This window comes from Heterodontus francisci, chromosome 14 (assembly GCF_036365525.1).
Source record: "Heterodontus francisci isolate sHetFra1 chromosome 14, sHetFra1.hap1, whole genome shotgun sequence".
Taxonomy (NCBI): Eukaryota; Metazoa; Chordata; class Chondrichthyes; order Heterodontiformes; family Heterodontidae; genus Heterodontus; species Heterodontus francisci.
The window spans coordinates 13,623,694-13,636,441 of NC_090384.1; the positions used below are offsets into that span (position 1 = coordinate 13,623,694).

At 44.3% G+C, this 12,748-nt stretch overlaps 1 protein-coding gene across 2 annotated transcripts in view; it reads right to left on the minus strand.

Moving 5' to 3' along the window:
- Positions 1–12,748, minus strand: part of spi1b (Spi-1 proto-oncogene b) — a 61,107-nt gene that overhangs the window by 43,346 nt on the left and 5,013 nt on the right. The window contains exon 3 of one of the 2 annotated variants that reach the window (XM_068045895.1): positions 3,812–3,856. The exons of the other annotated variant lie outside the window; for it this stretch is intronic. Within the exon in view, the coding sequence (XP_067901996.1) occupies positions 3,812–3,856 (45 nt within the window). The remainder of the gene's footprint in view (positions 1–3,811; positions 3,857–12,748) is intronic. 2 annotated transcript variants of the gene reach the window in all.

The following is a 12,748-nucleotide window of genomic DNA, read 5'->3' on the forward strand; positions in this document are numbered from 1 at the left end:
TGTATTGCAGTCCAGTCCTGTATTGTTTTCCTGTCCTGTATTGTTTTCCTGTCCTGTATTGTTTTCCTGTTCTGGACTGTTGTCCTGTTCTGTATTGTTGTCCAGTCCTGTAATGTTTTCCTGTCCTGTATTGTTTTCCTGTCCTGTATTGTTTTCCTGTCCTGTATTGTTGTCCTGTTCTGTATTGTTGTCCAGTCCTGTAATGTATTCCTGTCCTGTATTGTTTTCCTGTCCTGCATTGTTGTCCTGTTCTGTATTGTTGTCTTGTTCTGTATTGTTGTCCTGTCCTGTATTGTTGTCCTGTCCTGTATTGTTGTCCTGTCCTGTATTGTTGTCCTGTCCCGTATTGTTGTCCTGTTCTGTATTGTTGTCCAGTCCTGTAATGTATTCCTGTCCTGTATTGTTTTCCTGTCCTGCATTGTTGTCCTGTTCTGTATTGTTGTCTTGTTCTGTATTGTTGTCCTGTCCTGTATTGTTGTCCTGTCCTGTATTGTTGTCCTGTCCTGTATTGTTGTCCTGTCCCGTATTGTTGTCCTGTTCTGTATTGTTGTCCAGTCCTGTAATGTATTCCTGTCCTGTATTGTTTTCCTGTCCTGTATTGCTTTCCTGTCCTGTATTGTTGTCCTGTTCTGTATTGTTGTCCAGTCCTGTATTGCTTTCCTGTCCTGTATTGTTGTCCTGTCCTGTATTGTTGTCCTGTTCTGTATTGTTGTCCAGTCCTGTCTTGTTTTCCTGTCCTGTATTGTTTTCCTGTTCTATATTGTTGTCCAGTCCTTTATTGCTTTCCTGTCCTGTATTGTTGTCCTGTTCTGTATTGTTGTCCAGTCCTGTATTGCTTTCCTGTCCTGTATTGTTGTCCTGTCCTGTATTGTTGTCCTGTTCTATAGTTTTATCCTGTCCTGTATTGTTGTCCTGTCCTGTATTGTTGTCCTGTTCTGTATTGTTGTCCAGTCCTGTCTTGTTTTCCTGTCCTGTATTGTTGTCCTGTTCTGTATTGTTGTCCTGTTCGGTCTTGTTTTCCTGTGCTGTATTGTTGTCCTGTCCAATCCTGTACTGTTGTCCTGTCCTGTATTGTTGTCCAGTCCTGTATTGCTTTCCTGTCCTGTATTGTTGTCCTGTTCTGTATTGTTGTCCTGTTCGGTCTTGCTTTCCTGTGCTGTATTGTTGTCCTGTCCAATCCTGTACTGTTGTCTTGTCCTGTATTGTTGTCCTGTTCTGTATTCTTGTCCTGTCCTGTATTGTTGTCCTGTTCTGTATTCTTATCCTGTCCTGTATTCTTGTCCTGTTCTGTATTCATGTCCTGTCCTGTATTGTTGTTCTGTCCAATCCTGTATTGTTGTCCTGTTCTGTATTCTTGTCCTGTCCTGTATTGTTGTTCTGTCCAATCCTGTATTGTTGTCCTGTTCTGTATTCTTGTCCTGTTCTGTATTGTTTTCCAATCCTGTATTGTTGTCCTCTTCTGTATTGTTGTCCTGTCCTGTATTGTTTTCCAATCCTGTATTATTGTCCTGTTCTGTATGGTTGTCCTGTCCTGTAATTTTTTCCTGTCCTGTATTGTTTTCCTGTCCTGTACTGTTGTCCTGTTCTGTATTGCTTTCCTGTCCTGTACTGTTGTCCTGTTCTGTATTGTCCTGTTCTGTATTCTTGTCCTGTCCTGTATTGTTGTCTTGTCCTGTATTATTGTCCTGTTCTGTATTGCAGTCCAGTCCTGTATTGTTTTCCTGTCCTGTACTGTTGTCCTGTTCTGTATTGTTGTCCGGTCCTGTAATGTTTTCCTGTCCTGTATTGTTTTCCTGTCCTGTATTGTTTTCCTGTTCTGTATTGTTGTCCAGTCCTGTAATGTTTTCCTGTCCTGTATTAATGTCCAGTCCTGTAATGTTTTCCTGTCCTGTATTATTTTCCTGTCCTGTATTGTTGTCCAGTCCTGTAATGTATTCCTGTCCTGTATTGTTTTCCTGTCCTGCATTGTTGTCCTGTTCTGTATTGTTGTCTTGTTCTGTATTGTTGTCCTGTCCTGTATTGTTGTCCTGTCCTGTATTGTTGTCCTGTCCTGTATTGTTGTCCTGTCCCGTATTGTTGTCCTGTTCTGTATTGTTGTCCAGTCCTGTAATGTTGTCCTGTCCTGTATTGTTGTCCTGTCCTGTATTGTTGTCCTGTCCCGTATTGTTGTCCTGTCCTGTATTGTTGTCCTGTCCCGTATTGTTGTCCTGTCCTGTATTGTTGTCCTGTCCTGTATTGTTGTCCTGTCCCGTATTGTTGTTCTGGTCTGTATTCTTGTCCTGTTCTGGACTGTTGTCCTGTTCTGTATTGTTGTCCAGTCCTGTAATGTTTTCCTGTCCTGTATTGTTTTCCTGTCCTGTATTGTTTTCCTGTCCTGTATTGTTGTCCTGTTCTGTATTGTTGTCCAGTCCTGTAATGTATTCCTGTCCTGTATTGTTTTCCTGTCCTGCATTGTTGTCCTGTTCTGTATTGTTGTCTTGTTCTGTATTGTTGTCCTGTCCTGTATTGTTGTCCTGTCCTGTATTGTTGTCCTGTCCTGTATTGTTGTCCTGTCCCGTATTGTTGTCCTGTTCTGTATTGTTGTCCAGTCCTGTAATGTATTCCTGTCCTGTATTGTTTTCCTGTCCTGCATTGTTGTCCTGTTCTGTATTGTTGTCTTGTTCTGTATTGTTGTCCTGTCCTGTATTGTTGTCCTGTCCTGTATTGTTGTCCTGTCCTGTATTGTTGTCCTGTCCCGTATTGTTGTCCTGTTCTGTATTGTTGTCCAGTCCTGTAATGTATTCCTGTCCTGTATTGTTTTCCTGTCCTGTATTGCTTTCCTGTCCTGTATTGTTGTCCTGTTCTGTATTGTTGTCCAGTCCTGTATTGCTTTCCTGTCCTGTATTGTTGTCCTGTCCTGTATTGTTGTCCTGTTCTGTATTGTTGTCCAGTCCTGTCTTGTTTTCCTGTCCTGTATTGTTTTCCTGTTCTATATTGTTGTCCAGTCCTTTATTGCTTTCCTGTCCTGTATTGTTGTCCTGTTCTGTATTGTTGTCCAGTCCTGTATTGCTTTCCTGTCCTGTATTGTTGTCCTGTCCTGTATTGTTGTCCTGTTCTATAGTTTTATCCTGTCCTGTATTGTTGTCCTGTCCTGTATTGTTGTCCTGTTCTGTATTGTTGTCCAGTCCTGTCTTGTTTTCCTGTCCTGTATTGTTGTCCTGTTCTGTATTGTTGTCCTGTTCGGTCTTGTTTTCCTGTGCTGTATTGTTGTCCTGTCCAATCCTGTACTGTTGTCCTGTCCTGTATTGTTGTCCAGTCCTGTATTGCTTTCCTGTCCTGTATTGTTGTCCTGTTCTGTATTGTTGTCCTGTTCGGTCTTGCTTTCCTGTGCTGTATTGTTGTCCTGTCCAATCCTGTACTGTTGTCTTGTCCTGTATTGTTGTCCTGTTCTGTATTCTTGTCCTGTCCTGTATTGTTGTCCTGTTCTGTATTCTTATCCTGTCCTGTATTCTTGTCCTGTTCTGTATTCATGTCCTGTCCTGTATTGTTGTTCTGTCCAATCCTGTATTGTTGTCCTGTTCTGTATTCTTGTCCTGTCCTGTATTGTTGTTCTGTCCAATCCTGTATTGTTGTCCTGTTCTGTATTCTTGTCCTGTTCTGTATTGTTGTCCTGTTCTGAATTCTTGTCCTGTGCAGTCCTGTATTGTTGGCCTGTCCTGTATTCTTGTCCTGTCCAATCCAGTATTGTTGTCCTGATCTCTATTGTCCTGTCCTGTATTGTTTTCCTGTCCTGTCCTGCATTTTTGTCCCGTCCTGTCTTGTTGTTGTTTACTTCGGCATTTGCAAAGGTGGTGATATAAATGGCCTCTCTGATGCACTACAAAGAAAAACATGCAATGCTTCAATTTTCATACCTGTCTTAAATGTTCATTTGTATCTACTGTTTGCACTCTCACACTTGGACCTGAATGTTCTGGATTCAGGTCAGCTCTATGGAGTAATCACAACCTCTAAGTTGATACTCCAGTGGTAAAGCAATGCATGCTACATTTTTGATTGGTTACCTTTTGGATGGCACATTACATTGAGTCCCATCTGCCCACATCGGTGGATCAGGTTGAAAAGCTAGATTCCACTGGCATCATTTGAAAAGCGTGTGGAGTTCTTCTGGTGCCTCTACCAATATTCCTCCTTCAATCACCTAAATACTTAATGTTATTAACTGCTCATTTATCTCATTGCTGTTGATGGGATTTTTCTGTGTTGTAAAATTGGCTTTCAAGTGCTCTTTCATAAGGTCAGCGACTGCAATTCAAAGAAACTCTTACATTGTGAAGAGCTCTGGTAACATTTCTGAGAAATGTGAAGATGTGTTACTTAAGGTTAAGCCTATAGTATATGAGTTTTAATCATACTAAAGTGACAGATAGCAGTGACTGAGGCCTAGCTGCCTTGGTTTTGCCCAGATCTAAAATGCTAATGGCCAAGTTTTTCTTGATGCCGTTGCTTGAAATCAGAATCTAATCAAAGAAAGAATCTCTTGTATTTCTATAGTGCCTTTCACATCCTCAAGCCATGCCAAAAGTGCTTTACAGCCAATGAAACAGTCACTATTGTTACATAGGAATCAGGAATGGTAGCATGGTGATAATGTTACTGGACCAGTAATTCTGAAACCCAGACTAATACTCTAGAGACATGAGGTTAAATTCCAACACAGCAGCTGGGGCAATTTAAACTCAATTAATAAATCGGGAATTAAATGCTAGTCTCTATAATGATTATCCTGAAACTACTTGATTGTTGTACAAATCCATTTGGTTCACTAAACTCGTTTAGGGAAGCAAATCTGCTGTTCTTACCTGGTCCGGCCCACATGTGACTCCAGACCCACAGCGATGTGGCTGACTCTTAACTGCCCACAAAATGGCCGAGCAAGCCACTCAGTTGTATCAAACCGCTACAGAAAACTCGAAAAAGGGTAAAACTGGACAGACCACCTGGAATCGGCCTAGGCACCAGAAGTAACAAAGACACACCCTGCCCAGTTGACCTGCAAATATCTCCTTACCAGCATCTGTCAAAGTTGGGAGAGCTGTCCCACAGACGAGTCAAGCAACAGCCTGACGTAGTCATACTCAGAGAATTATTCCTTACAGACAATGTCCCAAACACTGCCATCACCATCCCCGGGTATGTCCTGTCCCACCAGCAGGACAGACCCACCAGAGGTGGCAGCACAGTGGTATGCAGTCGGGAGGGAGTTGCCCTGAGAGTCCTCAACATCGACTCCGGACCCCATGAAGTCTCATGGCATCAGGTCAAACATGGGCAAGGAAACCTCCTGCTGATTACCACCTACTGCCCTCCCTCAGCTAATGAATCAGTACTTCTCCATGTTGATCACCACTTGGAGGAAACACTGAGTGTAGCAAGGGCACAGAATGTACTCTGGGTGGGGGACTTCAATGTCCATCACCAAGAGTGGCTCGGTAGCACCACTACTGACCGAGCTGGCCGAGTCCTAAAGGACATAGCTGCTAGATTGGGCCTGTGGCAGGTGATGAGAGAACCAGCAAGAGGGAAAAACCTACTTGACCTCATTCTCATCAATCTACCTGTCACAGATGCATTTGTCCTTGACAGTATTGGTGGAAGTGACCACTGTGTGATTGCCTTTAAGAGTAATGCACCTTTAAGATCTTAGGTATTACCTGAGCTGATTACCAAGATGCAGTCATGTGACTCGGAGCCAGTGTCACTCTGAAACTGTAACACCTAGAGGCAAGTCCTGCAAATAGATAGCTCTGCACTGTATATTCTTGTTAGCTGTTAGTTAACCTGTTTGAGATCTTCAACAAAATGGACTCCACGCATCTCATTTATGTTGCATCAGACAACATAAAAAGCTTCTCATTACATGGGAGCACTGGTGGTGAGAAGACAAAATCCAAGATTGAAGACCACAGGAAAACAGCTTTAAAAACTATCAACAGCTAAAAGAGAGAAAGTTAAAAGAAACACTGGCCTCATCAGTGTAAAGAAAAAAAAACTCACCTCCAACTGTAGAAAACACAGCTGAATGACAGACTGCAAAGATATGGAAAGTGCTGGAAGATCAACTCAGACAAGAGTGAATTTTAGAAATCACTGCCGAGAATTGATGTCCGACAGGCAACAGCCAACGGAATCAATAGACCAGTTCACCTGTAGCTGCTGTAGTAAGGGCAATGAATGCTATTTCACAGAAACTATGCTGTCAGACCGAATACTGGAGCTGGGAATTGTATCAACACCCGTTGAAGCATTTCATAAAGACCTCTTGGGGAAACAGAAAGGTCACAGCATTGATACACTACTGGAAGATGGCAGGAAATACGAAGCTATTGTGGCTGGACAACGGTACCTGAAAGAACGAGGTGCAGCCAACTGTATCGGCATGAGAACCAAGTTGAAAAGGGTGAGCAAGCTGTGTGGTAAGTGTAGTTGGTCCCACTCACGGCAAAGTTGTTCTGCATTTTGTGACCTGTGCAAGGCATGCGGTGCAAAAGGACACTGGGCTCACCTAAGCAGGAATTCTGGCTTCAAAGTCACAGCAAGAAGTCATGGTAGAATACCAGCAAATAGAAAACAGGGTAACAGCAGCAAAGGAAGTGCCAGAGACCTGTATAAACGCAAGCCGATGCGAAAAGTTCATAGCGAAACAAACCTGAGACAAGACTTAGAGAGGAGTAATTCCCAGTCAGAAGATGAACAGGCATTCCACATTGTGAACTTGACATATCACGTTGATTAAGTCAAACAATTGGAAGCTTTCACCACTATTAACATCATACGTCCAAAGAAAGTTAGCAAACATATACTCAAGGTTAAGATTGACACTGGTGCTCGTGCAAATATCCCACCATTCCCAATACTCAAAGATATGTACTGGAGTCATTGGAAATTAATGATACATCCAACAACTGCCAAGTAATGGGTCACCCATCCCTTACAGTGACACATTAACAATGCAATGCAGATATGGAAAGTCAACATGGAAACCACAAACATCCTACATAGTAGACACGAGCAGACCAGCAATGGCAAGACGACCAGCGTGTGAGGCCCTCAACATCATAACCATCTACGAGTTCACCAATGTACCCATTACAGCAGAAGAGATCAAGGGTACCCTCATTGAGTTGGTTCATGACTACAACAAATGTACCCGGACAGATTCAACGCCATAGGACATTTCAATGGCGAAGCTTTACTACACCTCAGAGAGGATGCAATTCCATAAATCAACCCTCCCAGAAAGTGCAGCGTGCATATACAAGAAAAGCTTAAGTGTGAGTTGGATGACATGGAACGCAATGGCATCATCTGTCGTGTGCACCATCACACAGACTGGTGCAGCTCAATTACATGCGTACTGAAGAAGGATAGAGCAATCAGGGTGTGTCCCGATCCAAGGTGTCTAAACTTCTCCCTAAAGAGATGCCTCCACTAGATTCCGACATGAGAGGAATTGAATCCCAAGTTTACAGGAGCCAAATTCTTTTCCAAATTGGATGCTAAGCATGGATATTGGTCGGTACACCGAGCTAAGGAATCTCAGGAAGTCACCACCTTCAGGACACCATTTGGAAAATATTGCTTCCAGAGACTAGCCTTCAGCTTATCTGTCAGTCAAGATCAGTTTCAGCAGCAAATGGACAGAATTATAGAAAACGTGCCTGGATGTATATTCAATGCTAATGACATTGTAGTAATGAGAAAACCCAAAGAAGAACATGATCAAAATCTCCATTCACTGATGGCAGTAGCTTGTCACAAAGGGCTCGTTTTTAACAGCAAGAAGTGCCAGGTGAATGTAAGTCAGACTCATTTCTTTGCCTCCATCTAGTCCGGTTGTAGAATCCGTCCTGACCCAGGCAAAGTTGAAGATATAAGGTCTATGCCTACCCCACGAGACAAGGAAAACCTCCAAAGATGTCTTGGATTTTTAAACTTTTTGGCACCGTACATTCCAAATTTTTCTGACAAAGATTAATCATTGAGAGAGCTCTTTAAAAAGCCATACTATTTGTATGGCAGGAGGACCATCAGCATATGTTTGAGTCTCTCAAACAAGCATTGTCAGCAGAAACCTGTACCCTGCAGTACTATGACCCAAGGAAGAAGACAATCCTGGAAGCCGATGCCTCACAGAAAGGGCTAGGAGCGTGCATCCTACAGGATGGCAAACCAATTGCATTTGGATCCAAATGTTTATCCTCAGCACAATCCAATTACTCAAACATAGAGTGTGAAACTCTTGCGCTGCTGTTTGGGATCACAAGGTTTCACACCTACCATGTGCCTGTTTTTCATGTAGACAGGGCTGCTCATTATTCTGCTATTAACACTCGCTCTGAACTAATGCTTTGTCTTTCACCACAAACATTAACACACGCTTTGCCTTTATCCCAGCACAGCTTTGTTATTTAATCACCCGCTGCCCTATCAAACACTTTCCCCTTTGTTCTTGCCCCCCCCCCCCCATCTTCTCCCCTTCACTTGCTTAAAGCCTAATTCTTTCCTAACCTTTGCCAGTTCTGATGAAAGGTCACTGACCTGAAATGTTAACTCTGTTTCTCTCTCCACAGATGCTGCCTGACCTGCTGAGTATTTCTAGCACTTTTTGTTTTGTTCCACACCTACCTGTTTGATGAGCAGTTCACAGTGGAAACTGACCACAAACCACTGGCGATGATCTGGCGCAAACCATTGACAAGAGCACCACCTCGACTACAGCGACTCTTAGTGAAAGTACAGAGGTAAGACTTTGCCGTCTGCTACAAAACAGGTACCAAAATGGTCACCTCGGATATGCTGAGCAGATTGCCAAATCTGAACAAGAATGAAGAAGTTCCACTGGATCTACAAGTAGACAGAATGGACATCGAGGTGGACGATGTGCTCAAAATTGATTTATTGCATTTAGGTCACAAATGTGACCAACTACAATCAGAAACAGCCAATGACCCACAACTGAAGGCACTGTGGAGAGTCATCATGGAAGGCTGGCCTGATATGGTAAAAGAGGTGCCAGAAACTTGCAGATGCTTCTTTTTTTTATTCATTCATGGGATGTGGGTGCCGCTGGCCAATCCAGCATTTATTGCCCATCCCTAATTGCCCTTGAGAAGGTGGTGGTGAGCTGCCTTCTTGAACTGCTGCAGTCCATGTGAGGTAGGTACACCCACAGTGCTGTTAGGAAGGGAGTTCTGGGATTTTGACCCAGCGACAGCGAAGGAACGGCGATTTAGTTCCAGGTCAGGATGGTGTGTGACTTGGAGGGAAAATTGCAGGTGGTGGTGTTCCCATACATTTGCTGCCCTTGTCCTTCTAGTTGGTAGAGGTCGCGGGTTTGGAAGGTGCTGTCTAAGGAGCCTTGGAGCGTTGCTGCAGTGCATCTTGTAGATGGTACACACTGCTGCCACTGTGCATCAGTGGTGGAGGGAGTGAATATTTGTGAATGAGGTGCCAATCAAGTGGGCTGCTTTGTCCTGGATGGTGTTGAGCTTCTTGAGTGTTGTTGGAGCTGCACCCATCCAGGCAAGTGGAGAGTATTCCATCACACTCCTGACTTGTGCCTTGTAGATGGTGGACAGGCTTTGGGGAGTCAGGAGGTGAGTTATTTGCCACAGGACTCCGAGCCTCTGACCTGCTCTTGTAGCCACGGTATTTATATGGCTACTCCAGTTCAGTTTCTGGTCAATGGTAACCCCTAGGATGTTGACAGTGGGGGATTCAGCGATTGTAATGCCATTGAATGTCAAGAGGAGATGGTTAGATTCTCTCTTGTTGGAGATGGTCATTGCCTGGCACTTGTGTGGCATGAATGTTACTTGGCACTTATCAGCCCAAGCCTGGATATTGTCCAAGTATTGCTGCATTTCTACACCGACTGCTACAGTATCTGAGGAGTCACGAAAGGTGCTGAACATTGTGCAATCATCAGCGAACATCCCCACTTCTGACCTTATGATTGAAGGATGATAATTGATGAAACAGCTGAAGATGGTTGGGCCTAGGACACTACCCTGAGGAACTCCTGCAATGATGTCCTGGAGCTCAGATGATTGATCTCCAACAACCACAAACATCTTCCTTTGTGCTCGGTTATGACTCGAACCAGTGGAGAGTTTTCCACGATTCCCATTGACTCTAGTTTTGCTCGGGCTCCTTGATGCCATACTCGGTCAAATGGTGCCTTGATGTCAAGGGCAGTCAGTCTCACCTCACCTCTTGAGTTCAGCTCTTTTGTCCATATTTGAACCAAGGCTGTAATGAGGTCAGGAGCTGAGTGGCCCTGGCGGAACCCAAACTGAGTGTCACTGAGCAGGTTATTGCTAAGCAAGTGCCACTTAATAGCACTGCCGACACACCTTCCATCACTTTACTCATAATTGAGAGTAGACTGATGGGGCGGTAATTGGCTGGATTTGTCCTGCTTTTTGTGTACAAGACATACCTGGGCAATTTTCCACATTGCTGGGTAGATGCCAGTGTTGCAGTTATTTAGAGATATAGCACTGAAACAGGCCCTTCGGCCCACCGAGTCTGTGCCGACCAACAACCACCCATTTATAATAACCCTACAGTAATTCCATATTCCCTATCACCTCCCTACACTAGGGGCAATTTACAACGGCCAATTTACCTATCACCTGCAAGTCTTTGGATGTGGGAGGAAACCGGAGCACCCGGCGAAAACCCACACAGTCACAGGGAGAACTTGCAAACTCCGCCCGGGCAGTACCCAGAATTGAACCCGGGTCCCTGGAGCTGTGAGGCTGCGGTGCTAACCACTGCGCCACTGTGCTGCCCAGTTCCAGTTGTACTGGAACAGCTTGGCTTGGGGCACGGCAAATTCTGGAGCACAGGTCTTCAGTACTATTGCCGGAATATTGTCAGAGCCCTTACAGAGATGAACTCGGTATCTCGAGAGGCATCACCTTCAAGGTAAACACGTGATTGTGCCCAAAGCTCTCGAGAGGACATCTTGTCAACTTCGCCGAGGCCATATGGGCATAGAGCGAACAAGACGACTGGCACTGTTTGTTGACCAAGGATCAACAGTGACATCAAAAGGTTAGTGAGGATGTGCGAGGAATTCCAGGGCCACCAGGCACAACAACACAAAGAACCTCTACACCCTCACGAGATTCTGTCAGTCCCTTGGTCCAAAATCACCACAGACCTGTTTTCCGTTAATGAACTAATAGTCACTGACTATTTCTCCAAATTTCCAATTGTCAGATGGGTAAAAGACACTTCAAGCACAGTCGTCGCAGATATGTTGAGTGCCATATTCAGTCTATTCAATGCACCTGAAGAAATCATTTCTGACAATGGGCCACAGTATACGGACAAACCTTTCAGCGATATGTGCGCCAAATGGGACGTAAATCATGTGACGTCCTCACCACATTACCCAAGATCTAATGGTCTTGCCGAGTGAATGGTCCATGCGGTCAAAGCACTTACTCTAAAGTGTAGGATAGTGAAAAAGATCTTCGTGTTGCCGTGCTCCACCTCAGAGCTACATCTATGGATATCGGCTTACCGTCACCAGCAGAGAACATGTTTGGCAGACAAGTGCGAATGACTCTGGCCAAGCCAACATCTGTCCAAATTCTCCGAGATGCAGGAGACACAGCTCGAAAAACAGGGGAGAATGAACATGACCAACACGTAGGGGCAGAACTATCTCACCTACACGTAGGACAAAAGGTCAGGGTCATACACCCCACAATGAAAACATCATTGCTTGCAGAAATGTCTACCAAAGCCAACTGAGAGTGGTGTGCAATACTCCAATTGCTCATGGTGGACTCGAGGGAGCATGCCCCGACGGTGGGGGTGTGACAGTTCAGCAGGACAACAGTCAACACATTGACAACATTCCTGCAAACCCAAAACAGCCAAGGATGACATCCTCAGAAGGTTATTCCCTAACCAAATCTGGAAGAGTTGTCAAACCACCGAAACAATATCTGAACTATTAAGGTTCTGTATGTGTAAAGTTCATAATCTCTATACCTGTGTAAATAATTTTGATGTTATCTAATTTTATAGGTTTTTGCTTTGAGCATACAAGACTTATCTTTGGAAAGAAGGGGGATGTTGTGTGATTGCCTTTAAGAGTAATGTACCTTTAAAATTTTAATATGCTAATCAACTGATTACCAGGATACAGTCATGTGACTCGGAGCCAGAGTCACTTTGCGACTGTAACACCTAGAGGCAAGTCCTGTAAGTTAGCTCTGCACTATATATACTTGATAGCTGTTAATAAACATGTTTGGGGTCTTCAACAACCTGGACTCCAAGCATCTCATTTATGTTGCATCAAACAACACAAAAAGCTTCTCATTACAACCACCATAGTCCTTGTGGAGACCAAGTCCTGTCTTCACATTGAGGATACCCTCCATCGTGTTGTGTGGCGCTACCACTGTGCTAAATGGGATAGTTTCAGAACAGATCTAGCAGCTCAAAACTGGGCATCCATGAGGCGCTGTGGGCCATTAGCAGCAGCAGAATTGTATTCAACCACAATCTGTAATCTCATGGCCCGGCATATCCCCCACTCTACCATTACCATTAAGCCAGGGGATCAACCCTGGTTCAATGAGGAGTGCAGGAGGGCATGCCAGGAGCAGCACCAGGTATACCTAAAAATGAGGTGCCAACCTGGTGAAGCTATAACACAGGACTACTTGCATGCTAAACA